Source organism: Camellia sinensis, chromosome 3 (assembly GCF_055761805.1).
Source record: "Camellia sinensis isolate YWXY chromosome 3, ASM5576180v1, whole genome shotgun sequence".
NCBI classification, from domain to species: domain Eukaryota; kingdom Viridiplantae; phylum Streptophyta; class Magnoliopsida; order Ericales; family Theaceae; genus Camellia; species Camellia sinensis.
Window position 1 is genome coordinate 112,973,417 of NC_138963.1, and position 27,904 is coordinate 113,001,320.

General features: G+C 38.6%; 2 protein-coding genes across 2 annotated transcripts in view; one reads left to right on the forward strand and one right to left on the reverse strand.

Moving 5' to 3' along the window:
• LOC145821768 (uncharacterized) overlaps nt 1-15,686 on the reverse strand; it is a 36,402-nt gene extending 20,716 nt beyond the window's left edge. Inside the window, exons 1-3 of the mRNA XM_082918331.1 lie at nt 15,525-15,686; nt 14,625-14,988; nt 14,246-14,375 (exon numbers count right to left, since the gene is read on the reverse strand). Of these exons, the coding sequence (XP_082774457.1) occupies nt 14,246-14,375; nt 14,625-14,988; nt 15,525-15,686 (656 nt within the window). The remainder of the gene's footprint in view (nt 1-14,245; nt 14,376-14,624; nt 14,989-15,524) is intronic.
• A 2,098-nt stretch (nt 15,687-17,784) lies between these two features.
• Nucleotides 17,785-18,411, forward strand: LOC114266529 (uncharacterized). The gene is made up of 2 exons (XM_028207430.2): nt 17,785-17,931; nt 18,217-18,411. Exons 1-2 carry the CDS (start codon nt 17,785-17,787, stop codon nt 18,409-18,411), a joined length of 342 nt encoding a protein of 113 aa, XP_028063231.2.
• The last annotated feature ends 9,493 nt before the right edge of the window (nt 18,412-27,904 follow it).

Sequence of the window (27,904 nt, forward strand, 5' to 3'; positions counted from 1 at the left end):
AGCCTGTAGGGCACTTATTATCTATTTGGCTTCCATTTCATACTTACTGTAAAATACATACTTGAGATTGGAACTGGGGCATTGAGATGTAAACAACATGTATTTGGCATTTGGGATATAATGGAAATGAATGTATGGAATAGTTAGCTATATATATGTGTTTGTCTAGCAAGTGGGTTTTGTTGCATAAATAGATATACCCTGCCCAATTTTTCGAGACGTTTCGTCAAGGGCTTCGTTTTGATCGGGGCAAAACGTGGTTTCGTTGCCATCGACTTTTGAGCTTTTCCCTCTTCTCTCTCATCAAAGCTTGAGGTATGGATATTCTACTCTTTTATATGGGTTTTAACCTGGGTATTTGTCATTTTGTATAAATGGTGGGATTTGGGAAGATTTGGGTGAAGTTAGGGTTTGTGTTTGAATTCTAAAAGAGGGATTTTAATTTTGGGTTCCATGAATACATGCTTGGAGTATTAAATAGGAGGTTGCATAGGTTAAAATGATGAAATTTGACCTTGGGTTTGGTATTTGGAAAAGGAGGAAGATTGCCCTAATTTGTATGAAATAATTATTTTGTATAAATAATGAAATTGATAGGGGAAATATGAAATTGGGAGGATGTGTAAATGAATGATGTAGTTGGATTTGATAAATCACTCACCTATGGAAAATTTGACAAATTATCTGTTTGATAGATTTGTTTATCTGTTTAGAAATATCTATTTTGGGCTATCGGTGGAGGATAGCTATGATTGTTGTAGAAACTGCATGAGAACTAGGTAAATTGAAACTAATCATATGAACTATGTCATTGAATATAACGGTTTAATGTTGAATGTGTGAATTTTGGTAGTCATTGTATATGACACGCCTTTAAATACATTATATATGTATCATTGTTTCAGAGGAGATAGGGGATGGACTCCATTGAAAATTATGTTAGCCAGAGTGTCCAGGGTGAAAGTCCCAAAACCTTATATATCTATGGATGCCGGTTCCCTCGGATGAGAATTCCGTTAAATGGCAAGGAAATTGAAGTGTTTGAATAATGATTTCTATTGAAGTATTGATAAAGGAGTTGTAGCCTCGTTTGAGATTGTTTAGATAACAAGGGATTATATCTATGAGTCGATTTGAATAAATGAACGGAAATGGTTTGAGATATTGATGTCATTATTGTTTAGTCATGGAAAGAGGATGTCAGTTGGTTTTAAGTGTTGAACATTTATCTAATGCTTATATCTTAGTTAAATTTTATACATTGTGTTGGTATATCTGGGCTTTGGCTCACCCTAATTGGGAAAACATTTTCAGGTACAGGTAACATGCCACCTCCAAGGACATAGCTTGGGAGGTTTAGGGGCTGAAGGCTTTATTTTTGTTATCATATGTTTAAATGTTTATTCAAGCCGAGGGCTTTACATGTATAGAGCTTAGGACTCTTCTTTTGTTGTAACCAAGTGATAACTTGGAAACATGTAAGCCCGTATGACATTTATTTTGTTATTGTTAATCTAATGTTACATGCTATAGATTCAGGATGGATATTTATGAATGTATAATGCATGTAATCTCTTTTGTAATATAAACTTTGATGAATGAAAGTAATACATTTCATATTATGTTTATGAATCTCTTGGGTTGATTTATATCATATTTTGAGGGTGTTATATGATGCGAGTTAAATATGTGATAGATATGTGAGTTTTATTGATTTCAAGTATGATAGTGGGAGATATTTTCAAATCAGATTTGTTTAGATAGACTTTATAGATTTTTAAAATTTAAAATTTAAAATTGGATATTGAGAGGCAAAAGAAATATCTTAACTGAATAAATAAAAATCCGACTTATTAATTTTATTTGTTTGTATATCTGATTTTTAATTTTTTTTTGGTTATGTTATATTATAATATATAAGATATAGACAGAAACCCACAACTTTTATAAAAAAATATTATTTGATTTTTTGGAGGAGAGAAAAGGAATGCAAGTTCTAATTTATTATTTTTTTTGAAAATTGTTGAGAGAGATTATGATGAAGAGATTATGAAATATTTTTGTTATCTTCCCATTATTATTTCTAAAATAATTAAATAAATAAAACAACCAATAGGTTTTTTTTAATCTATTTTATAAATTGAAAAATCAATAATTATAGAATTAGAGTTTGGAGCTCTTAGGAGGCTGGCTTCTCATTAGAAACCCCATTTTTCTTATATAATATATAGATATATATAGATATAGATATAGATATAGATATAGATATTTATTTTAGATATTTTTTAATATAAAAATTATTTTTTTAGATTTTTTATAAAAATAATTTAACAATTCCATCACTAACCATAGTGTATGGAAGAAGTTGAAAAGAGTGCTGCAATAACTATGAGAGAAGTCAAAGGCTTGGGAGTTGAGAGAAGCCGATAAATGCTGAGGTTATTTTTTTTTTAAATCAAAATATTAAAAAATTAAGATTGGCATATTAGAGCTCTCACAAGGCTTGTGGATTAAAAACCCTCTTTTCCTTATATAATACTAGCCTATCACCCGTGCTATGCATGGGATAATTATAGATATTTTTTTTTATTTTAGATTTTTTTTAATATATAAATTCTGTTTTTTAAGATTTTTTATAAAAATAATTTAACAATTTTATCACTAACCATAGTGTATAAGAGAAGTTAAAAAGGGTACTGCAATAACTATGCACGAGTTGTATCTATAATTATTTGTATGGGGGGATTTTAAATGCTGATCAGGGGATTTTAACCAAATCAATAAATGCAGGCATGTGGAAAGGCATGTGGATTGAAAAAAGTTAATAAATGCTGGTCAGGGGATTTTGACCAAATCAATAAATGCTGAGTTTTTTTTAAAAAAAATAAAAAATTTAGAAAATTCATATTGGGATATTGGAGCTCCCACAGGCCTTAGGGGTTAAAAATCCCCTTTTGCTTAATATATAGTATAGATATATAGCTAGCTAGCTAGCTAGATAGATAGATAGATAGAAATTAAGGTTTCAAAGATCACCCATATTAAAGAATATAATGCTTGTCTTTTTTATTTTGATTGGTAAAGAAAATTTTATTGAGTTGAAGGAGGAGATACAAAAGGTTTGAGGGAAATATGTACAATAACTTGATAGATGAATCCCAATTAAATTGACATATAAAAACAAGTGCAATCATGTGCAAAACCCAACAAATAACGTTATAAAAAAGCGAGAAATTCAAAAATAGAGAATTGCAACACGCTAATTCCGAAGGGTTGGATAACACTTTATCTTCTTTTTTGATTTGATCTTTCTAACCACTTCAATGAGTGATAGAAAATCAAAGATTGAGAAGAAAAACCACATGAATATTTAATTTGGGCGAAAATATAGCGATCCCGGTTTTCCCGTCATGTATTGTGTTCCGGACTTAGGTTCCATAGTTGTTGGTTGTTGTCTATATCTTGTTTCCATTCTTTAATTCCTTGTATTTGAGTTTTGGGATGTGTTGGGTAAGTTTGGAATAGGTTGGTTGGGTGTTAGAACAAATGGTGGCTGTCCAGATTTTGGTTCCTTCGCTCGAACGAGGCTTTTGTCGCTCGAGCGAGCTTTGGGTTTTAGTTCCTTCACTCGAGCGAGACTCGTGTGGTCTGTCTCTTCGCTCAAGCGAGAACTTTTGCGCTCGAGCGTGCGTCTGCGTCTTGAAAAAACCTGAACGTTGGTATTTTTCGCTCGAGCGAGGCTTTTATCGCTCGAGCGAGCAAGCTCTATGTTTTGTGTTTCTTCGCTCGAGCGAGAACTCTTGCACTCGAGCATGCGTCTGAGTTGCAGACCTGAAGCTTTGAATTGTGTGCTCGAGCGAGGCTTCTTGCGCTCGAGCGAGGTGTTTGTTGTGTCTGGTCGCTCGAGCGAACACTTCTTCACTCGAGCGAGCCCTGTATATATCAGTTCGCAGCAGCGGGTTTATACACCATTTTTTCAATTCCATTTCTCTCCAAACCCTAGATCCGACTCTCTCCCTCTCTACACACTTCTTCTCTCTACCAATACACTTGATTTAGAAGGTTTCTACCCTACTTCCTTTGTGAAAAGGGTGGAGTATCGCGTGGGCTACATTTTGATCCGAAAATTCTTGGATTTGGAGCACCTTGAGTTTTCTTCATCATCTCCTTTGAGTCTCTTCATTTGAGGTAGGGATAATCTACTCATTCTTATCAGTTTTAACATAAATATTTGTCATTTTGTATAAATGGTGAGATTTGGTAATTTGGGAAGTTAGGGTTTGAGATTTGTAATATTTAAAGGAGGGGTTTTGTGTTTTTAAGCTCCATGCGCATATGAGGTCTTGAAATTGGGGATTTATAGGTTTAATTGGTGAAATTTGGTCTTAGGATCAATATTTGGGAAAAATGGAAAAATGCCCTAATTAAATTTAAATAATTAATTTGTATAATTAATTTGGTAATTGTGAGAAGTATGAATTTGATTTGAAAATCATGAAATTGGATGGAATTGGGACTAGTTGGTGTAGTTGGATTGATGAATCACTCACCGATAGAAAACGTAATAAATTATCTGTTGATGGAATTATTTATCTATTTAGAGATAACTGCTTTAGGCTATCGGTGGAGGATAGTCTTGATTGTTGTAGACACTGCATGATGATTGGGCAGATTGAAACCAATCAATTGAATTATGTCATTGAATATGACTGTTGGAATGACACATTGAATATGTGTATTAATTGATCATTGTTTATGGTGAAGTATTTAAATACATCGCATATGTATATTTGTGTGGGAGGAGATAGGGGATGTACTCCACTGTTTGGGAGGAGATAGGGGATGGACTCCATTGATAATTAAGTTGGCCAGAGTGTCCAGGGTGAAAGTTCCGAAATTTTATATACGTTTGAATAACGTTGATGATTGAAGTGTTGATAATATGAGATGTAGTCTCATTTCAAATAGTTGATGAATTGAAGTGTTGTCATTATGAGTTGTAGTCTCATTTGAATTACTCGGATAAATGAGCCATGTTGATAAAGTGAATTGGAAATAGAAATGAAATCGGGTTGAAAGATGAATATCAATGTTGATGAGTTATAGAAATGATGTTAATCGATGTACATGTGTTGAACATTTATCAGATGCTAGTGTTTTATTTATTTCTCATATTATGTTTAGGGTATCTCTACTGGGCTTTGGCTCACCCTATGTGGGACATCATTTTCAGGTACAGGTGATATGCTGCCTCCAAGGATGTAGCTTGGGAGGTTTAGAAGCTAAAAGGTTATTTTTTGTGGTTATCTTTTGTATTACATGTAATTCAAGCCAAGGGCTTAATATGTTAAGAGTTAGAACTCTCTTTTGTTGAAACCGAGTGTTGACTTGGAAAGTTTGTAAGCCCGTAGGGCATTTACTTTTGTTGTCAATATGTAATACTTTTTGTAAAGAATACTCTGATGGATGTATATATTTTATTTTCCTATGTCTATGGATATCATGAATGATTGATTTATGTATTTATTTTGAGGGTGTTACAGAAAATAACAACAAACATCTCTTGTAAACTTTATAAAAATTTATTTTACGCATGGGACACATGTAACTAATAGAAAACAAATGAAATATTCACATGTAGAGATTTGTACCGCCATTCTTCTTCTTTTTTTTTTTTTTTGGGTAACACAAATGATTTATGTACTTTCATGTGTTGTGCAAATTGTATAATTAAATAAAATAAACAAATTCATATTTAATTAAATTAAAAAATATAGAATAAGCAATCTTGTTGGAAATTACAAGTAAATGAACAGAAATATATAATAATATAAAATAAGAAAAGAATATAACCCGAAATCTGAATGATATCTCAGTCTCCTTAAAATAGATTCGTTGTCTTATCATGGGTGCTGGAGATATGTTGGCGTCTATTTCTCAAGATACGACGGTTAGAACACGCTAATGCAGAAGCACATTCTGTTTAGCTCCGGTAAATTGACAACGGTTACACTCTCTCACTAGGGATGGCAATTTGGACTCGGCCCGATGGGGACCCGACCCCCCGACCCCAATTAGAACGCGTTTTTCCCGAAAATTATCTTCCATAGAGCCGGGGATGGTATTGAAAATTGAATCCTTGACAATTTTCGGGCCAGGGACGGGGATAGGTTCCCCCGACCTCGGCCCTCCCCCCGAATAATCCCTGCATATTCCCCATGTATATATATTTATATGTTTAGGGTTATTCTTTGTCTCATTTTCAGCCTCTCTTCTACTCACACACACTTCTCTTCTCTCAACCTCTCTATCTTTTTGTTGTAGGTGCTCACGGCGTGCACGATGGCGCATTCTCTTCTATTTCTTCTCTCTCATATCTCGTTCTCTTCATCTCATGGTCTCCCCTACAGCCACACTTGCGCTTTGTTGACAACGAATCTGCTGCCATCATCACCAGATCTAGAGTCCCTCCTCCTCCGCCCTAAGAGCTCTTTCTTCAACACAACACCATCGACAGTCCAAATGAACAACAATAAGCTGATTTGAATCGAAAACACCACTACCACAACTACCTCTCGCCGCTGAACTCTCTTTGCTTTGCTTTTCTTCCGTCATCAATGCTGACGAAACTTTGACAATATTAAGTCACACCACCACCACGACTCTCTCTCTCACACACACACACACACACACACACACACACAGATTTGGTTGTAGCAGCCGACGGTGTAGATCTGTTGTTGATGAAGATGAGCTCAGATCTTTTGTTGATGAAGATGAAGAAAATGATTATCTATTAAATGTGTTGGATTTTTTATATTTTACTTTTTACATTTGAGCTCATATCTATTTCTATTGAATATATATGTTAAATCTAGTGTATAGGTGTGTTGTTGTTGTTGTTGTTGATGATGATGATGAACATATATGATTTGGTGATGATGTTGTTGTTGATGAATTCTTGTATTATTACAGAACTTTGAGATTGTGTTGTTAGATTTGCAACTGGAAATCAAGAACAGTCTGCTTAGATCTGATCACATCTGGAGTTGATTTTTTGTTTTTGTTTTGGCTGGGAAATTTTTGGGGTCGGGGAAACCCGATCCCTATTAGGGGGAGAGGGCATGGGAAGTGGACGGGGGTGGTGATTGGTTCCCCGTCGGGGATTGGGGCTGGAGATGGGGGAATTTCTACCGTCGGGGATCAGGGACATGAAGTGTGATCCTCGGCCCCACCCTGCCCCGGCCTAGCCCGTTGCCATCCCTATCACTCACACAAGAAGAATAGTATTATAGGAGCAGACTGACTATAATATGAGAGCAAAGAATTTCTGTGTTCAAACATAAAGAGATTGGTCTCTTTTTATACACAATTAGGAAGAGAGGAGGAGCCTCCTAACCATGAAGGCTGGCAACAAATGCAGTCAAAACTACCCAATTACTTCTGAAAAACTGATGGATAATTAGTGTATAAGTTATACACTCTATATACATATGTGTGTATATCTGCAGCCACCAAACAGACCTGGTTCAAAAAAGATTAGGTTGATGGGCCACCAATCTGGCCCAGCTCAAACCTAACTCATTCCAACAAGCCTCAAGCCTCAAGTCTCAAGCCCAAGCCCCAGCCCCAAGTCCTAAGTCCCATGATCCATGATACACGGCCCACAGCCCACGGTCAAAGGACTATGGACCATGAACTCGGACGCAGCCCCGGCCCCGGGCGGCACGTGTGCGCGTGCATGTGTGGCAATTTTTACAAAATCAATTTGGACTATAGTTTTGGCTCAAGCCCATCTTTGAAGTATCTATAACTCCCTTCCTTTGAAAAATTTTGATGTCCCAAATGACTCATGCCTTATCTAAAACTTGGGATCTAAATACCCATCAATGTTTTTCTCTATAATCAATGCGGGATAGGTAGATATACACCATTTCTAAAACCTCATTCATGAGGTCAACTTTATGAGACAATTTCTCATTCAATTCCCATTGGTTTTTGGTTATGCTTTTTGTGCTGTAAAAATCTTGTGACAAAGAATCTAAACTCATTTGATCCCACCTCAAGTGGTGGTTGAAACCTACTTTAATTTCATATTAAAGTCACCATAAAACAATTTTTTCCAACAATCCCCAACATGAATAAAAATTGACCGAATAAAGAAAAACAGACAACGTTTAACAATAAAGATTTAGAGAGAGAGAGAGAGAGAGATAGAGCACAGACTGACCCTATACCAGAAAAAGTAGCTGTTGGCCTTGAACCTTTTACAGTGAAAGCCTATCGGATTTACCGGCTGACTAGAGAGCATGATGTCTTGAATTGTTCTATCATTTGTGTAAACTAAGACAATAGATCTCACATGAGAGCTAGTCCAACCATTGTTCTGGTTCTCACTGGTGTGTCCGATAAATGAGTGCTTTTGAAGAATTCGGCCTTGTCAATTCTTAAAGAAGTGGCACCACTTCGCACTTACATAGGTGACCTATAAAAGATATCTCATTATACCCCGGTTGATTCTTCATATCTCTGGTGCCCCAAAAATCGGGAACATCAGAGAATATAATAACAAATAAATATAGGGTTTTTCTAAGATTACAAAACAGGAAATGTCACTAATGAGTCCTTTGATCAATAACCAAGTAAGATCCCATGAAAGATCGGAGGAGTCAAATAGCCTCCCTTCAAAGTCCAATCTCCTTAGATAGCAAAGCTACATTTTTAACAGATCTTATCAAGGTATTAATACAAGCTCTACATGAATTGACAGAAAATAAGAAATAGGTAATATAAAAGATACGTATAGACATATAATAATTACAAAATCAAGTCTTAAATACAACATGGGATCTATCACTTACAATCACACAACACGTTTACAAACTAGTTCTAATCCTCCTAGGGTAGCCGTACGTCCTCAAATGCTTTAGCTTTGCCTTTGACTGGTCCAATAGTCTTCAATACCTGGCATGAAACGCCATGAGCTTTGAATGCCCAGTAAACGCACACACACCCCATCATTTTTTTCCAATCCAATACACCATCACATTTATAACAAGCAAGTAATGAAGCATGATATTCAAGTCAATAACAAGGATTACAAGGTTAGATGTTAGTATTCTATAAATCCTCCAAAGAGATTTCATCATCCCAACCGCAAGAATTGGGCACCAGGCTATTTGAAACTCCCCATTTTGCTACTTTGTTGCAGAACTTACCTCGGATGCCTACCAATGGTTATATACTGCGTAGCGCCAACCATAGGGCCTCAAAAGGGACGACTAAAAGAAAAAGGTTTTATCACCCTGAATCCAACCTTATCCTTCAAAAAAAAAAAAAAGAAAAAAAGGTTTTATCCTTCTAAATGTCCCATCTGGACCCAACCTTATCTTACCAAATCAAATTATCGCAAGAGTCTGAATACGTCCGTCCCTAGGGTTTATGCGATAATTGCTTGCGCAAGACTTAACTTTCAGTTAGGGAGCACATCCCATCAATCCATACTTAACACATTATCATCTCTTCGTTATTCAAGTGATCGAAAACCCAAAACCAACCCAATTAAGTTTCTCGTTGAGTTAAATGTTTTAAATTAAAGTTAGAACACTTAACAAGGTAGTAATATCCACATAAGCATGAGCACCATCAAATGAAGAAGATAAGGAACATAACCATAATACATGCAATATCATAGCAAGACATGATCATATATTAATAAGTACATTCATGAAGACAAGAGCATAAAACACTAATGCGAAATAGAATTCCCAGATTCAGTATCACTTAGAGATTAAAATTAAAAAACCATTTCAGATTTTTTACTGAACCTAAGCTCCCTATGGTTTTTAGATAATTTTATCTAGTTTTCAAAACATCTTTTAGAAGTTTTATATCCTTCCTAGATGTTTAGTTATTTTGGAAATACCCCAACGCTGTCAGATTCGTCGACTGTTACGAACATCGGGTTTTCTCACAAACCGCTCACTCTTTTTCAATGAAACCAATTTTCCTCGAAAGATAACTCCTTAAGGAATATTTTCATGTAAAACCTAGGTCTAGAAGATTTTTCTACATTTGTCTAGAAGTTTCGAAAGTTGGCTCTAAAACAGATTTTTCATGCATATTACTCAAAATAAGAAGATTTGTGAGAAAGGAGGCCAACTAAGGGACATTTTCCACTTATTTTGTGATGAAAACATGATAAGTATTATATATTAAAATTAGAAATTTATATTGAAGGTGTGCCTTTGGAAATTTTGAGAGATTGGTATGGAAAAAGATACTTTTGTACCGATTAAGGGAAAATAAAAGAAGGGCAGAACAAGGCTCAACTCATTTCATTTTTTTACCACAAAAACACCATTAGAACAGATCTGAAAATACCATTTTAGTCTTCTAATAACATGTATTTGAAAAAGGAAAATGAAAGAGAGAGTTGTGTTGTGACTTACTTGAGGCTTGATTGGATTGCTAGCAAACTTTCTTTCTCTCCTATCCTCCACCAAGCTCACCCTCTTCTCTTCTCTCCCTCTCAGCTGAATGAAGTGTTTATGTGTGTGTTCTTTTATGTAAAATGCTAAGGGAGGGGTTGTTTTTATAGGAAAATTGGTGCAAAAGGTCCAAAATGCCCATTGGTTGGAATGGAATGGAATTGAGATGTATTTAGTTGGAATATAATGGAATGAGGGATCATTACGGAGCCTAATCATGTATTTAGGCATGATATAGTTGGGTTAGGCTTAAGTAGAACCAAGATAGTTTTAAGTACAAGACAACTTTCCTTGATTTGGGGGTACCAATGATACTTTTTCCACGATTTAAGGAATTTGTCTCTAGAGTACCTATGATTGTAGCCTAGAGAGGGTGGCCATGTTCTAGATTTGGGGAGATTTTTGTTGATTATATATATATATATATATGAAGATATTTGTGTAAAAAAACTATTTATTTAAGAAAGGTACAAGTATATATATGTATATATATGTCTAATGGTACTAGTTTGGGTCAAAATGTGATTCAAGAAAAATGTGAGGGCTTTGAGTTTAATTTATGAATTGAAACATTTATTTTAGTGTATAATTAAATTAAATTGGGGTTAGAGAGTCTAATTCAGTTTGGATTTCTTGTTTCGAATAAAAACGCGATCAACCGACGAACGTGATAAAGATCGGAAAAACCTAGGGCTTTCAAGTGGTAATTTCATATTTAGGGAGTCAATTAATCAATATTAGGGTATTAGAAATGATTTCTAATTTACCGAAATCGATTAGGGTTTGTGGGTTTTGTTGGCGTATGTATTTTGATCCTAGTGTTGCAATTAATTAAGAAACTGAGGGACTTTAAGGAAATAATTTAAAAGTGAGGGACTTTTAAGAAAGTAAAATTTTCTAGGGCTTCACAATATCACTTAGGTCATTAAAAGCATTAGCTTAACCTTCCATCTCCACAGGGTATCACTGTATAAAGGAATGGGTAAGAGAATTTACCTTTTCAATGACTCACCCGTTACACATAGTTAGGTTGTCCCTTTGAACCTAGGTTTTGGGGACTTCCTGTCAACTAGGTTAGATTTTTCGTTCCGGTAACATTTACTAAAGGTTTTAACCCCATTCCTCTTGATGGCGTTTCTAGTAACTCTCGAGTTAACCCTTTGGTTAGCGGATCCGTAATGTTGTCCTTAGACTTTATATAGTCTAGCGAGACAACTCTATTAGAGAGTAGTTGTCGCATGGAATTATGTCTACGAAGGATATGTCTAGACTTTCCATTATACATATTACTTGTGCCCAACTAATTGCCGATTGGCTATCACAATGAATACAAATAGGAGGCACATGTTTTGGCCAATGTGGAATATCTTCAATGAACTAGCAAAGCTATTTATGTCACGCCCCAAAATTTGGACAATTAAATATTAAATTACGACTAAACCCCAATCAATATTCTATCATCCAAATCCTAGGGATGAAACAAAATGTAAATGTTCTCGTCACCATAAGGTTTAAGTAAATTTCCATGCTCAAAAGATTTCAAGAGATAAAAAAAAAAAAAAAAAGAAAAAGAAAAAAAAACTAACAGAACGCCAACCAAATCATCCATTAAAATTTCATAACTATCCACTACCTCCAACATTAAAGAAACAACAACTAGTCAAAACAACTTAATTAATGTAAAGTTGAAAAATAACCCACAATGCCAAATTGTCAAAATACTAAGGTCATAAAATAAATAAATAAACTAATATCAATCCTAAACTCCAGAAAATAAAAAAGTCCGAAAGACATGTCTTATGATCATAGTTATTTCTTGTCACCCCTGTAGTCCTAACTAATCTTGCAAAAAAAGTTTGGCTACGCTCCAACAAAACGCACTTGAGATGGCAAGAGGCAAAACGGGTCAGTAGATAGGTATACTGGTATGAGTACAAATATTTGACACCAACGTGTCCACTAGACACAATTAAAAATACATTTAATTCTTGTTACGGGACAAGACAAATAGTTCCACCCGCATCAAGACAAATGGGTTGTTTCCAGAGATACGGTTGCATTTAGTTTCTTGCCCATACACAACTAAATATAAATTGAGTATAAAATAACAAAATAAACTTAAAAAAAATATGGTGGGTTAGCCCTACATAAAAAGTTAGTAAAACCCACCATTCTACAAAAAAAAAAAAAGAAAAGAAAAGAAAAAGAAAAATAAAAAAAGAAGTAGTGTCATTTAATATTAAGTAAATTGTTGAAGAAGTATAAGAACGCACTGTTTCATACTTAAATCATTTAAATTGACCAAAACTCAAAGAACAAAAGTTGTACATAATCAAATTTCCTAAAAGGCTACGTGAACAAATTTAGTAAAAACTGAACAAGTTGAGAGAAAAAGCTTAATAGAAGAACCTAGACGAAATTCGATCAAATAAATGTAGAACTAAAAACGAAAAGAAACTACCCTAAGATGATTTTTTTTAGAAGCCGATTACTTTCCTTTCCTCTTCTCTCTCCCATCGTCCCTCTCTCTATTTTGATTAATCTCTCCCCCTCCTCTCTCTCTCTCTCTCGACTTTCTGTTGCAACTCTTTTTTTTTTCTTTTTAAAAAAAAAAAAATCTTACTGAGCCTCTAATCTTATAACGTACTTGACATTTATTATTATATTATATTTTACAAATACTATATAAATACAACATACATAAATGTGATATATATTTTATCAATATATAAACACTTTCTATTTTTATTATAAAAAATATAAATATATCAATATTTAGATTAATTACATATAATTAACTATCACATTAAGTTAATTAAATATCACATTAAATTCTCCTGCAACCACACAATTAATAAAGCCAAAAAATAAAATAAAGTAATAATAAATAAATAATGAATTATGAAAAATCAGGGTCGCTACAATAGACACACCTCAAAAGAATCTCATCCCGAGATTCGATAGGAAAGAGTACTAAACAAAAAGCTTCGGGTAAATACGCCAAACTTTTTCTTCCAATTCCCAAGTGATACCATTCTCATTTTCGCTCCATTGCACTTTCACAAAGTTCACATTCTTGCACCGCAACTGTTTTACATCTTGGTCTAGAATAGTAACCGGTCGCACCACATATGTTAGATCATCACTAATCCCCAACACTTCTGGTGATACTATTTGGAAAGGGTCTTGCACAAACTTCCGTAATAAAAATACATGGAACACGTTGTGAATCATAGCTAAAGCAAGTGGTAGGGCTAATTTGTAAGCCACATTACCAATCCTCTCAGTGATCTCATATGGTCCTACAAATCTAGGTGCCAACTTTCCATTCTTTTCGAACTGCATAATACCCTTCATCGGCGAGACCTTCAAAAACACAAAATCTCCAACATTCAACTCAACCCCCTTACGGTTTTTATCAGCGTAACTCTTCTGACGACTCTATGCAGTCTTAATACGTTCCCAAATAATATTCACCTTCTCTTTGGTCTCTCTTACCAACTATAGCTCGACGCATATCCTACTTCTATCCAACAAGTAGGTGATCGACATGGCCTCCCATACAAAGCCTCAAAAGGTGCCATCCCGATACTGAGTGATAGCTATTATTATAAGCAAACTCCACCAATGGCAAGTGTTCTTCCCAACTACCACCAAGATCGAAGACACAAGCTGCTAACATATCCTTCAAGATCTGATTTACTCGTTCAGTTTGCCCATCGATCTGAGGATGATAAGCCGTGCTTAGGTCTAACCTAGCACCCAAAGCATACTGAAAACTTTCCCAAAACTCTGCCACAAACGACGGATCATGATCCAAAACCATAGAAACTGGCACGCCATGAAGTTGCACCACCTCCCGAATATAAAGCCTAGCCAATTTATCTGCAGTTCGGTGAACATTGATACGAATAAAATGAGCAGACTTGGTAAGTCAATCCACTATCACCCAAATAGATTTATTGCCTTGCTTAGACCGTGGCAATCCATCCATGAAGTCCATAGAGATGTACTCCCATTTCCAAGTAGGGATCTCGAGAGGCTGCAAAAGTCCAAACGGTCGTTGGTGTTCTGCTTTAACTTGTTGGCACACATAACATCGAGAAACATACTCTCCTACGTCTTTCTTCATACCTTCCCACCAAAACGTCTTCTTCAGGTCAAGATACATCTTAGTCCCACCAGGGTGAATGGTATATCGAGACCAAAGGGCATCATCCATAATCTCTTTCCTCAATTCATCAATGTTAAGTACACACAACCTGCCCTTGAATTGCAATCTCCCATCTGAGTCCACAAACCAATCAGTAGGACAATCATCGATCAAATCCATTGCAAGGTCATCGAGCTTGCTGAGAAGGAACCCATCTAAATACTGCATCTGATGAACTTTATCCAGTAACGTCAGTTGCACAGTCAAACTACCAATGTATGCCCTCTCGACACTCTCTATTGGTTGAACATCAAGCATTTTAATTAACTCCAAGGACTTCCATTCCTGAATCATCAAAGAAGCTATAATCCCATGTTGTCAACTAACTGCATCTGTAACCCCATTTCCTTTCCTCGGGTGGTAAAGGATCTTGAAATCATAACTACTGATGAATTTGACCAACCTTTGTTGCTTCATGTTCAACTTTTTCTGAGAAAAAAGATATTTGAGACTTTTGTGATTTGTGAATAACTCAAAGCACTCCCCAAACAAGTAAAATCGCCACACTTTCAACACAAAAACAACTGTTGCCAACTCTAATTCATGAGTAGGGTATTGTCTCTCATGAGATTTTAACTGTCGAGAAACATAAGATACAGTGCCGTTTTGGCAACAATAGTAAAAACCAGTGTTTTGACCTAACGAAAAAACGTAGAAGCTTGAAAAAATGCAACATGCACCATTTGGGAAGATCTAAAAATGCAACTCTATCAATTTACCAAACTACCCTCCGTCTTATGTAATTGGGGCTTAGGGTAAAACACATTCATTTGCCTTCTCTCCCTTTGCTATTGATTTCTTCCTCCTTCTCCAAGCTGCACCTCCAACTCCCTCAAACAACCCACGACGTTGTCGTTCCTCGATGAAGCTGCTGCCGGAATTGCCGTCCACGTCCTCGCCGTCGCCGGATCTGCACCATCAAGTAAGCCGAAAACCCTCTTCCGTTGTTGTCTTCTCACAAGTATTGACAGACCAATTTCCATGACAACAGTTGTTCAAAAATTAAGGGACCAACCACTGTATGACTTATGTATGTTGTAATGTTGCTCCATATTCATTTCCACTCGTGATTTCAACTTGTGTGATGTTTGTATTTCTGATCTTTGGCTGTCAGTGTTCTGTGAACACAAAAACGTCTATGTACTCATCCTTTTCAATCGATCACTGTGTTGCACCAAGGATTGAGGCATCGGTGCAATAGAATATTGCTCTGTTAATTTCTCTTTCAAATTGACAAAAATGCAAAACAATATATATATATATATATATTTAATTAATGTTTAGAATAGAAAATGAGAACATGAATTAAAAAAAGCCTTATAGTTGGAATAGACATTTATAAAACTCCAAGAAAAACTGTTTATCAGTGCTGATGCTATAGACATAGATTCATCAAATAATTGCGATATGTAGCATTATTGTAGCTGTAGATTCATTAGTGCTGAAGCTACAGCAATTGGAGGTGGCATTGAGTAGGATTTGGAAAATGGCTCCTCTTCATTGTATTGTGTATTGTGTATTGCATTGTTGGGATGGGGAGGAAACGAATTAGTACACCATTGGGATGTTGGCTGAGACCATTGTTGTGGAGGGTGGTTATCAAATTATAGTATAATTGGGGACAAACTAGGGATGTTTCTTTGGAAGACTAGTGGGGGCTTGAAACTTCCACCATTTGGAATAGAAAAACAAAATATTTGTCATTTTTCATGTTATTTTGCTATTTTATTGTACTTCCCAGACTACAAAAATTCGTATAACAAATATCTTGTGTATTCCTGAACTAGTATAACAAAATAGGACACCACAAGACAACTACAGTACGGAAAACTTGAGAAAAGAAAATGCCTAATCAAGACACACTAGTAAACTAGCATTTTCAAAAGTTAACCTCGAGGTGGCCGGTGTTGTGCTGTGTCATTTCAAGTTTGTATTTGTTTTTTCATATTATTATGCTGTGTTATTTTTAAAATGTGTGTTGTCAACAAAATTAACCCTTACTTAAAAGGTATGAAGAATAGTATTTTTTTAAAAAAAATACTAAATTTTATGAAATTTTTTCAGTTATTCTCTTTCATTCCGCACACTACATCATATTAGTTCAATTTATAACATGTACAAAAAAATAAAAGGATTATAGAGATGGCATCCTCCATGTCAACTGCCACCGAGGATGTGTGCCTGTGGCTTTGGACATTGCGTTGTCAAGATATTCAGATCTGCCAAAAACCCTGGTCGTGCGTACAACGTTTGCCCTAGTCCTACGGTATGTTTGTGTTGCCCCTCTCTTATGCACTTAGTCATGTCATCATTCATTTGTGGTTGTGTCGCATAGAATGCATGCTAACTATCTACTGCACTTTTGTACGACAGCGATGTGTTGCGTGGGTTGGTTGGTGTGACGAGTTTCGCAGCGCCAGATTTGGTATTGACTACCCACATAATGATGTTGATATGGGGTTACGGGTGGACGTTGTATGCATAAATCCGAGCCTATGTACACTTAGGACGGTTGTCAGTGCTTTGTGCATCGTTGTTTTGGTGTTGTTGTTTCGGATGTGATGCATTGTCATGGATGTAATATTGCTGCATAGTTACTTTTTGTATCACCTATGTACTTGTTGTCAATTATATGTCCGTCCTGTTACATAACATTTCCCCATCGTGTAATACAAACCAACTTTGTCTTTTGCAAAGCATTATACTATTTGTTGTTATTACTGCAGTAATTGTCTGGACACTTGGATTTCACTTTAGGGCATGAAAACAATATCTACTCTACTTTCTTTTACACTGATATTTCATTAAATTTACAAGCAGGACGGCACTGCTCATGGAAATGAACCAATCATCACCCTGTACCCCTTTCAAGTCTCGAGGTAAGTCTGTTACATCAACCCAACACCAACCAGTCCACAAATGCCAATTCGACAATGACAATACAAAGCTGTTTCTTCAACTCGTCATTGCTGAAATGGAAGTTAGTAATCGACAACCGTGCGGATTGTCCATGACTGGGTATAAGAACGTTGCGAACAAATTTCTGGAAAAAAAACCGGCCTACTACATTCGGCCAAACAAATGAAAAACAAGTTTTACAACTTGAAGAAAGATTGGGTAGCGTGGAAGAAGCTGGAGAATGCCAACCACGGCTTGACAGGACTTGGGTACAACCATGAGACGGGTTTGCTCACTGCACCTGACCATTGGTGGGCCAAAATTCAAGCGGTATGTATTGCAACCATTTATTTTTCCCATTACTGTTGTACTAGTATTTCTGATTTGTAGTGCCATATTTTGTTCATGTTACTACTTTTACAAATCAAAGCATTTCTTTAATATATTATTGATATCCATGTGCACACTTAATTTTATGCTTACATTTATTGTTTTATAATTACAACAATTAATCCCTTCATGTGTTTAGCCACTTTTACTATCATTGGTGGTACACTTTAAGGGCACCAAATACATTTCAAGCTTTACTTACATATGTGTTTTCTCTTGTCTTAGATGAACAACCGATGTGCTAAGTTCAAGAGTAAGCCTCTAGAGCACTTGGACCTCCTGGAGCGGGTGTACTCTGGCGCAGCAGCGACTGAGAAACATGCATGGACTCCAACAGAAGTGCGCGATGATGCTGTTGCCGCGACCAATGCCAACGAGGATAGCGGGATGGGACCTCTCAGTGCAGAGACACCACCATAGCCAGGCCATGACACTGTCGGGGAGAACGTGGTGGATAGTACCTTCTTTGACGATGCTCCCCCTTAGTTAGCCATGGATGGATCAACCAACGCAAAGTGTCGCAAGCGGCCAGAGCTAGTAGCATGGACAATCTCGTCGAAGCAGTGAGCGAACAAAGTCGGGAGCTGAAAATTACACAATACGTTGTCACTGGTAAATGTGACAACACTATGGGCGACTGTCTTGCAAGGCTTATTATAGACCCGACTTTCTTCGCACGCCTCCCTTTCGGAGAGGCGCGAATTGGTCTTACTACAGTTCGGACTCTTGTCACGGTTCTATATCTAATCTTACAAAGGGCGATGTAAGACTAATAAATCACCAAAGAGTCTAAATCCAGCAAATCGTTTTGGAAAATCGATTTTAATCAAGAAGTGTCAAACATGGACTGCTTTGCCAGATTACAGAGTTGCCACCTAAATGTTTTGTATTTTTTGAGAAATTTAGGAAACCCTGACTCGTGCCTAAGGTCACGTGTCTATCATCACCAAAGTTGCCTTGGCTCGGGAACTTGGGCACGAGGGGGGAAGGTCATGAAATGAGAACCCCCGCTCGCTCGATCAAAGAATTGGTCACTACTAACATGATATGTTGTTTTGAAAACACGTGTTCGTATTCCGGTTATTATCCAACTTACTATGTGATGCGCACAACATACAAGTATAGATTTAATCACGAGAATTGGAACAAAACAATTCAATGTTTATTTTTGAAAATGGTTTGAATTTGCCACCCTCAAGTGGGCTTAGAAATGCAGATTTGCCACCAAACAATGTGGGCTTAAAACATAATGATTTGCCACTCCAAGTGGGCTTAAAACTCACATTTTGATGAATTGTTCCAATTCAAGTAATGAAGCCTTCATCCACAGGCATTTATGTAGTTAATCAAATAAGCACATAGGCTCATGGAAAGCATGCTATCATGGCAACACTCACACACATGCAAGTATGCTAAAGCGTAAACGCATACAGTGTATCCTGAGCCAAAACAGAAAACTAGTTAGAAATCATGCATGATCCTAGCTATGTTAAAATGCCTAATGCTACACATGCAAAAATACAACTAAATAGGGTCTGCTATCTAGGATGGCATATGAATGTGACAATTTGATAACATGCTTTGAAACACGTATTCAAAATAAGTATTGAAAGTCAATGCAGTTTGAATGATACACCGAGCCCGGTGCATGCAATACAAATGAATGATGCAAACATGCATAGCATAAGGTATGCTAATCGAAATATTCCCTAAATTAACCATCGAAAGCGTTTAAGTAAAAGGGAGAAAGACATGGGGTTGGAAGACATTCACACACACACGCACCCTTATTACAACATTTGCCCTCTCGACGGAGGGTCCGAATGAATAAGAGCTAAGCTAAGCTACTTATTACAAACCAACTAATTAACTATGTGAAGCTAATTAATTATTACAATAAAAGACTTGAAATTAACTAACTATTCTAAGCTAATTAGAATATTACAAAGATGAATTAAATTAGCTAAGCACATTAACTAATTAATTACAAAAAAACAGCAAATTAACTAACTAAGTAAAGCAGTTAAAATGGCCTCAAGGAGAGGGAGACATGCATGCTCGGTTTGCTTTGCCTGGAAATGCATTGCCTTGCCATGAGTTGTCTCGGTTTACACTCGCGGTAACCTCAGAGCATCAAACACACTTTCAGGCTGGATCTGTCCCAAAACAGGAGCATTTTGGAAAATTTTGCCACAGGTGGCCGGCCGGCCACCTCAACTGGTCGGTAGGCTACCTCAACTGGCCGGCCGGCCGGCCAATACAAGTGGTCGGCAGGCTAGTGCAAGTGGCCAGGCGGCCACTTCCCTTTCCAGAATCCCAAGTTTGCTGCAACAGAGATCAACAAAGGCACATCAATGCATTTTCATGGAAATGTGTGTGCAACTACTCCCCTTATCATTTCTCAAGCTCAAAGGAGCGTAGTACTCGGCTCTCAAGTCACCAATCACGCATCTCAATGCATGATGGCCAAAGAGTCAAGCTTGCACAATGTTAGTGAATGCACAAACAAGACTCAAAGAGCCTCCACCCTATCATACATGATCAAGGGTGTCGGCGACCGAGAAACGCAACACGTTCCATCACTTTGAGTATGAAACATGCCACATTCCTCGCGTTTGGATTGACGTTCGATCCAAACACAATGCAATGCAAACAACACGCTCATCTTTCAATGCTAAAGTGGCATACACAAGACTCTATCATGTAAGCAATGCATGCAAGACATGTTAAGGGACCAAGAGCACTAAAGCAAGTAAAGAACATTACACATGAGGCATGCACTATGAATCTCAAATGGTCAAACCAGCTATGGACAGACCTAATATACTCCAAAACGGTAGCCAAAACACACTAAAACTTAGGCATAAAAAGCAAGAAATGCATGCTCATTCATTTGCTCGCAAGTAAGGCACAAAGCTTAACTTTCAAACACATTGAAAGAGTGATATATATGAGAGCATGACAGAGGTACAAGCACTGAAATCATGTGCCAAATGATGACATATCATGCAAACAACACAAGTATAGCATGTTAGATGACTTAAGCATTAAAACTAGTGAAGTACACAACACTAGGACTATGCAATACAATGCTCAATAGACTAAATCAGCCCTAAACAGACCTCATGCATGTCAAGACAGTGGCCAAAATGCTATGAAATGATAGCAGGAAAGGCAAGAAAATGATGTTCATGCATTGGCTTATCAACAAGGCATGAGACACAACTCTTAAACATAATTAAAGAGTGATATACATGAGAGTATGACAAGGCTATATGCTCTGAAATTATGTGTTAGATGATGACATATCATGCAAACAACACAAATAAGGCATGCTAGAAGGCCTAAAGCACAAGACTAGTAAAGAGCACTACACAAGAAGCATGCAATGCATAGCCTAAACAACCAAACCAGCTTTGGACAGAGCTCAAGTATGCCAAAACAAAGGCTAAAACATGCTGAAATGGTAGCCCAAAAGCTTAGACAAGCATGCATACGTATTGGCTCATGATCAAGGCATAAAGCACAACCCACAAAAACTATGAAAGAGTGGAATATGTGAGAGTGTGACTATGCTATATACACTGAAATCATGTGAGAAATGAGGCTAAGGCATGCAAACACCACAAGTAAAGCATGCAAGTGGCTTTGAAACTCAAAGCTAGTCAAGGCATTCACACTACAACCATGCACTACAGTCTCACATGGCCAAGACCGCTCAAAACAGAGCTAAGGCATGCTAAAATAATGGCAAAAACATGTTGAGATAGAGTTAACACAAGCTAGGATGATAGGCATGAAGCATGAAACATGTTAGGCCAACAAATAATATTACACTACAAGTATAAGATGCAAGCAACCAATGACCAAACCAACCAAAAACTAAGTTATGGAACATCCAAAAAGTCACAAAACAAGCTTGAGCTCAACTTAAAGAAAGGAGAAATACATGCCCACTTAGTAGGCCAACAAGGCATGCAAGCAAGACAAAAGGGGAGGGGACCACCGCCTCCCATTTTGGGCCACAAAACCAACTTTTTGCCATTGAAATTCCTTTGAGTTTCAGTGATTAAAAGACCAAACAAGGGGTGATTCAAAAGCTTAGAGAGTTGGCTCAAGAGGCTTAACAAGCCAAAAAGTAAAAGAGGGGAAACACCCCCGTAACCACACAAGGCTCAAACCAACATTTTCAAGCCTTAAAATTAGAGTTTTTGAGAGGCTAAAAATAGCCCCAAAGTAGCATGCAAAAGTGGTCAAGCTATTAAGCAAAACAAAGCTTTAAAAGGGACAAGTGCCTTACCCTTGAAGCACAGCAGCAATGAGGCAACTTCAACAACAATTTTGAACCAAAAGCAATCCAAAGACCTCAAATGAAGCTCCAATGGACCTCAGCTCCAAAGTGAAGGTGTTTAACTAAGTGTCTTAGTTCAAATGTGTGAAGAAAACCCATTTTAAGGCTCAAAATAGCACAATATATAGAGAGAGAGAGTGTGAGAATTCTAGAGAGAGAGGGAGATTTTTGCTCTGGAAAATCTGAACCCTTAAATAGGGAGAGGAAGCTCCCCTTATATAGAACAAGCAAGCAAAAAGGCTTGATTCATCTCTCCATACACGTGTATAGAGGATGAACTCAGTGAGCCACAACTGGCTCAAAAGATCTGAAAATATCTAAAAAGGAGAAAAAATAGCTGTCGGCCAGTTAAGGTGGCCGAGGGCCACTTTCCTTTGCCGACCGGCCACTCCAAGTGGCCTACAAGAAAGAAAAGTGGCCGGCAGATGCCAAAGGTGGCCGACAAGGCCCTCTTCTCCCCAAGGAAAGAGGCAACAAGGTTTGGCCCAAAAACCAAGGCCAAAACACAAAGTGTTAAGAGGCTCAAAGACAAAGCACTCAGCTGAGACTTTCGAGCGCTCGAAACAAGCACAAACATGCGCAATCATTACGTGCACAAACGATGATGTCAAAGTCTTAAGGTCGGTCAAAAATGAGGTGTCTACAGTTGCCCTTCTTTGACAGAACTCGAAAGTCATGAAATGACAGGAGTGAATGTCAAAGCCCAGAGACGGCCCATTTTTGACAAGGCCGAAGACTTAGACAAACAGGCAAGATAACAAAATAGATGCGCCCGCAGGTAGGGGCAAAATACAAATGACATGCACAATGCAGAACATAATTTATGATTATGCAGAGAGGACTGTAAAGAAACATCTAGATGCAAATGTTATGCAAAAAAATGCTACAACAAACTCATACATAAACAAGTAAGTAAACACGCCATGCGTGGGAATTACAGACCGAACTACATTTCATGCAGAAAGGATGTAAGAAAATTATGCAATCTTCACTGCGCCTTTCTCGGGGAAGGCCCAAAGCGATTGTCGGGAACACTCGAAGTCTCAAAAAAGACCCTGACACGTTGTACGCGAAAGGAATAGGAGTGGTACAAGCATTGCAAACGCTCTTAACCAAAGGAGGTCTAACCCGTTGCACGCGCGAGGAGAAAGAACAACAATGCCCAAGGCATACGAGATTAACGGTGATAGATACACAGAGTAAACATGTGCGATAGATACACAAAGCGAACATGTGATAGATATACAAAGTGAGCATGTGCGATAGATACACAAATGATAGATACACAAAGCGAGCATGTGTGAAAGATACACAAAGCGAATGTGTGATAGATACACAAAGTGAGCATGTGTGATAGATACACAAAGTGAGCGTGTGATAGATACACAAAGTGAGCATGTGTGATAGATACACAAAGTGAGCATGTGTGATTGATACACAAAGTGAGCAAAGTGTGATTGATACACAAAGTGAGCATGGGTGATAGATACACAAAGCGAACGTGTGATAGATACACAAGGTGAGCAAAGTGTGATAGATACACTAAGTGAGCATGTGTGATAGATACACAAAGCGAACGTGTGATAGATACACTAAGTGAGCATGTGTGATAGATACACAAAGCGAACGTGTGATAGATACACTAGACATAATCAATCTTAAACGAAACTTCTCTGAACGAACCATGCATACAATATCGTCTGGTTGCACCAGCTTCAAATGAACCGTACATACAATATCGTGCCTCTATAAGAAAGAAACCCGATAGATACAATGCAATACCATGCATGTCTCCTACGAGACAAACGACAACGATGCATATGCAATGAAAGATAACCAAAAACGCATATTCAATGCAAGATAATCAATAGTGTATATTCGATGCCAAATAATGCATGCTCAATGCAACAATTCATAATGTATACTCCATGCAATAATAAAAGTGATGTTCATTCCATGCAACGACAAAAGCCTATGATAGAGACAACTCAAAGGTAACTCCCGATTTACCTCTCGGAGAGTTGCACTATGTTAAAAAGGATACACCTTATGTGTGTTGAAGAGCGATGATCACCGTGAACAAAGAACACAATTCTGACTTCCGCGGAGGCATTTTGAATCAAACTTTGAGCATTCCTTGCATTCCTTGGAACCCAAGGACACATAACAATCTGAAAGCACTTAGAGAGTACATTAGGCACCTGCCAGCCACTTTAAAACATTGCTGGCCACTTTTCTCAATTGTTGGCCACTTGAGTGGACGGTTGGCCACAAAAACTAGCCAGCTGGCCAGTTTAAGAAAATCGGGGCAGTTTTTGACCTTTTGCACACGGGTCTTTAAAAACTCAAACCCCAAACACTTTTTCTCACACTCCCATTGCCGAAAACTCTTGCTCTTCATCCCTAGACCTTTTTTTCCCCTCAAATCCGCACTTTATACGCGTGTTCCAACGCCCCCGAGAAGTTGATTCGCGAAAAACTTTTGATTCTCTTCGTTTTGAACCGTACAAAAGTTGTTTTTGGATCCTTTTCCTCCATTTCCACCATTTGAGGTTTGTTTCCCCCAACTTTGACTTGAGTTTTGCGCCCTTTTCCCGGGTTTTGACTTTTTGACTTTTCTCTTCCCAAGAGTTGACTTTTTTGCATTTTCGCCCCATTTTGCTTATTTTGTCTGTCTTTCATCCTCTTTTCAGATAGTAGATGACGCGCCACATGGTGGGGATCCTCCTAGGATGGAGGGGGAGCCGGAGCACATCCCGTTGCCGCCCCGAGTCTGGTCATTTGATCAGTGGCATACCACCCTGAGGTACACGTGCTACCACCTAGCATGGTGCGTCACTTTACCGAATTTGCGCGGCGCGCGCCCGCAGATCTTCTGCTACAGAACCCTGAGTCCCATTTATCCCATGATGCCCTAGAGGTACACACTGCACTTTTACATTTTCTGTGATGTACTTTACATTTCTTGCATAGGCTCGCACTTTTTGCACTGTATTTCATCTGCTCATTCTGAACACTCATATACACTGCATCTCTGCTCATTCACACAGGTTGACTCCCATTTCACCCGCGGGTACAGGTCGACCATGGTGAGGGAGTGGTACTTGGAGCTCCCTGACAGCGTTTAGCAGATTATAGACAAGGCGGGGTTTCGCTTGTTCTGTACGGGGCTCTCGCATCTCTTCGCGAGTAGGACTGTCTTAGGCACATTGGTAGAGAGATGGTGGGACACCACAAACTCTTTCCATTTCTCTACCATGGGGGATATGACTATAACCCCGTACGACTTCGCGATGTTGACAGGCCTAGAGGTAGGAGGCCAGCCGATCCCATATGATTCCAATATGGGCGAGTGAGAGGCAGCTTGGACCTACCTATTGGGAGCACATCCGCCTATTTACCGCTCATCAGGCTCCGTCCATTATACTTGGTTCGACGACACTTCAGAGGGAGAGAGCCTACGACGACCGAGGCTATAGAGCAGTATGCTCGTGGTTTCCTCATGTTCCTCTGCGGCACTACTCTGTTTGCTGATAGGGCGAGCACTATGGGGCTATATTTGTTAAGTGCCTTAGTGGACCTGTCCCAAGTGCGACACTATGATTGGGGCTGCGCCGCCCTTGCCACTCTTTATTGTTATATGGGCTCGACCTCCCGCAGGAGCGAGAATAGAGTGGGCAGCTACTGGAGAGTTTGGGAGGTATGCTTTAATTTTCAGCTTAACATTCTCGACCATGTTTTTTTGTTTTGTACTTTCTGCACACTGCACACTACACGCACAACCTCATTTCTGTTCTACACTTGTACTTTCTGCACACTGCACACTACATGCACAGTCTCATTTTCTGTTCTGCACTCATACTTTTTACACACTGTACCATACTCTGCTTCCTCCATTATCTGTCTTCTGTATTCTTACTGCCACCCTCTTGTTTTGCACAGCAATGGGTATACACCTACTTCCCAGTGCTTGCACCTGAGCTAGAGGTTGAGACGCCGCCTGAGGTACCCTACTCACGTTGCTATGATGGCCAGTGCCAGCCGAGGACCCGGGAGACTCTTTCCTACCTGCGCCAGTATGTCGACACAGTGAGGCCAGCAGAGGTAACTCAAAACTCACAATTTTTTTTTCTTTTTGCTTTCAACTTTACTTCACTTTGCATAGCTACTGGCAACTAATGCACTTGTTGCCTGCAGATTACTTGGTAGCCTTCGGAGGTGATGCCAGAGTTTACCCGATTCCATTTTGCTGGAGCCCGGGGCACCTCCCGATACCGGATCTTGTTCGAGGAACTAGTGGGCCGAGCCTGGTTCTTAGGTGAGCACTTCAGGCACCAGACATTAGGCTTTAAGTTACAGTCGATCCCTTTGCCACCTCAACCATCCATGCGGGACACAGAGAGTTTCTCCCCTCAGGAGCTCATTGATGTTATGCAGGGCGCGGATGCAGATTGATTCATTGGAGAGGGAGACTACACAGCTTACATCCGGACATACCTCATGCCTCCGTTGGCAGGTGCTCGCGCTCCTGCGTGGAGGACAGTTGCTACTACTTCATCGAGCAGGGCTAGAGCGGTGGGTGCCCCCTTGATGAGCAGGTCTCGAGCACGGAGAGGCAGAGTTGGGGAGATGTCCACCACCAGACAGAGTGTCGGATGGCCAGACTTGCCTACCTCGCTGACTTACTGGAGACGTTCTGGGGAAACTTGCTAGATCCCCGTCAAACCTGCACCGGTCGGGCGTGCGCTTGCTGGATTTCGAGGTCGGACCCCGGTATGTACCAAACTTTAGATTCTGCATATTTGCTTCATTTCAATTATGCTTTGTGGAATACTAATATCTTCAATGCACTTGCAGGCACCTATTGAGTACACAGGACAAGCTCTTGACTTAGTAACTTCCTTGACAGAGATGATGCAGACGAGCTTGGACCTACTCAGCCTCTACAGGATTCCGATAATCTTTCTTCAATTTTCATTTCATGCCATGAAACTCTCTGCTAATGCATTAGCATTTACACAGTTCCATACTACGCTGATCTGATACTCTGCACTAAAACACTGCATTAATACACTGTTCTCATACACTGCTCACAGCATACACACTACAACCATTTATTGCTCACGGCACATCATCTCTTGCATCTAATATACTGCATCTGCTATATACCGCAATTAATACATTATGACAAGCTCCCTTTTTTTCAAATCCCTTTCGAGACATCAGCTCCATCAGGTGCCCCAGGAGGAGTGGCAGCAGGACCTTCAGTACCATCTCCAGCAACACACAACCGAGGGAGACGTAAGAGGCCTACCAGACGCGGTGATGACGATAAGTCCAGTGAGGACGAGGAGGCAGCGAGTCCTCAGTCAAAGTCAGCCGAGGAGGGCTCCGAGGATGAGAGCGGAGATGACTCTGGCTCAGACAACAGTACTAATGGCGACGATGTTCCAGAGTTCTCTCAGTCAAGGAAGAGGATGAAGAGGGCCTCTGAGTCCTAAGTTGAATGACACCAGTTCAGATTTTTTTTTTTTTTTTTGCTTTGTTTTCTTTTTACTAGTA

Bases quoted from the DNA above. Each gene is read 5' to 3' on its own strand.
- LOC114266529 (XM_028207430.2), top strand. From the start codon at position 17,785: ATGAAAAACAAGTTTTACAACTTGAAGAAAGATTGGGTAGCGTGGAAG. The intron at 17,932-18,216 runs GTATGTATTGCA...CTCTTGTCTTAG, and splicing joins GGTGGGCCAAAATTCAAGCG to ATGAACAACCGATGTGCTAA.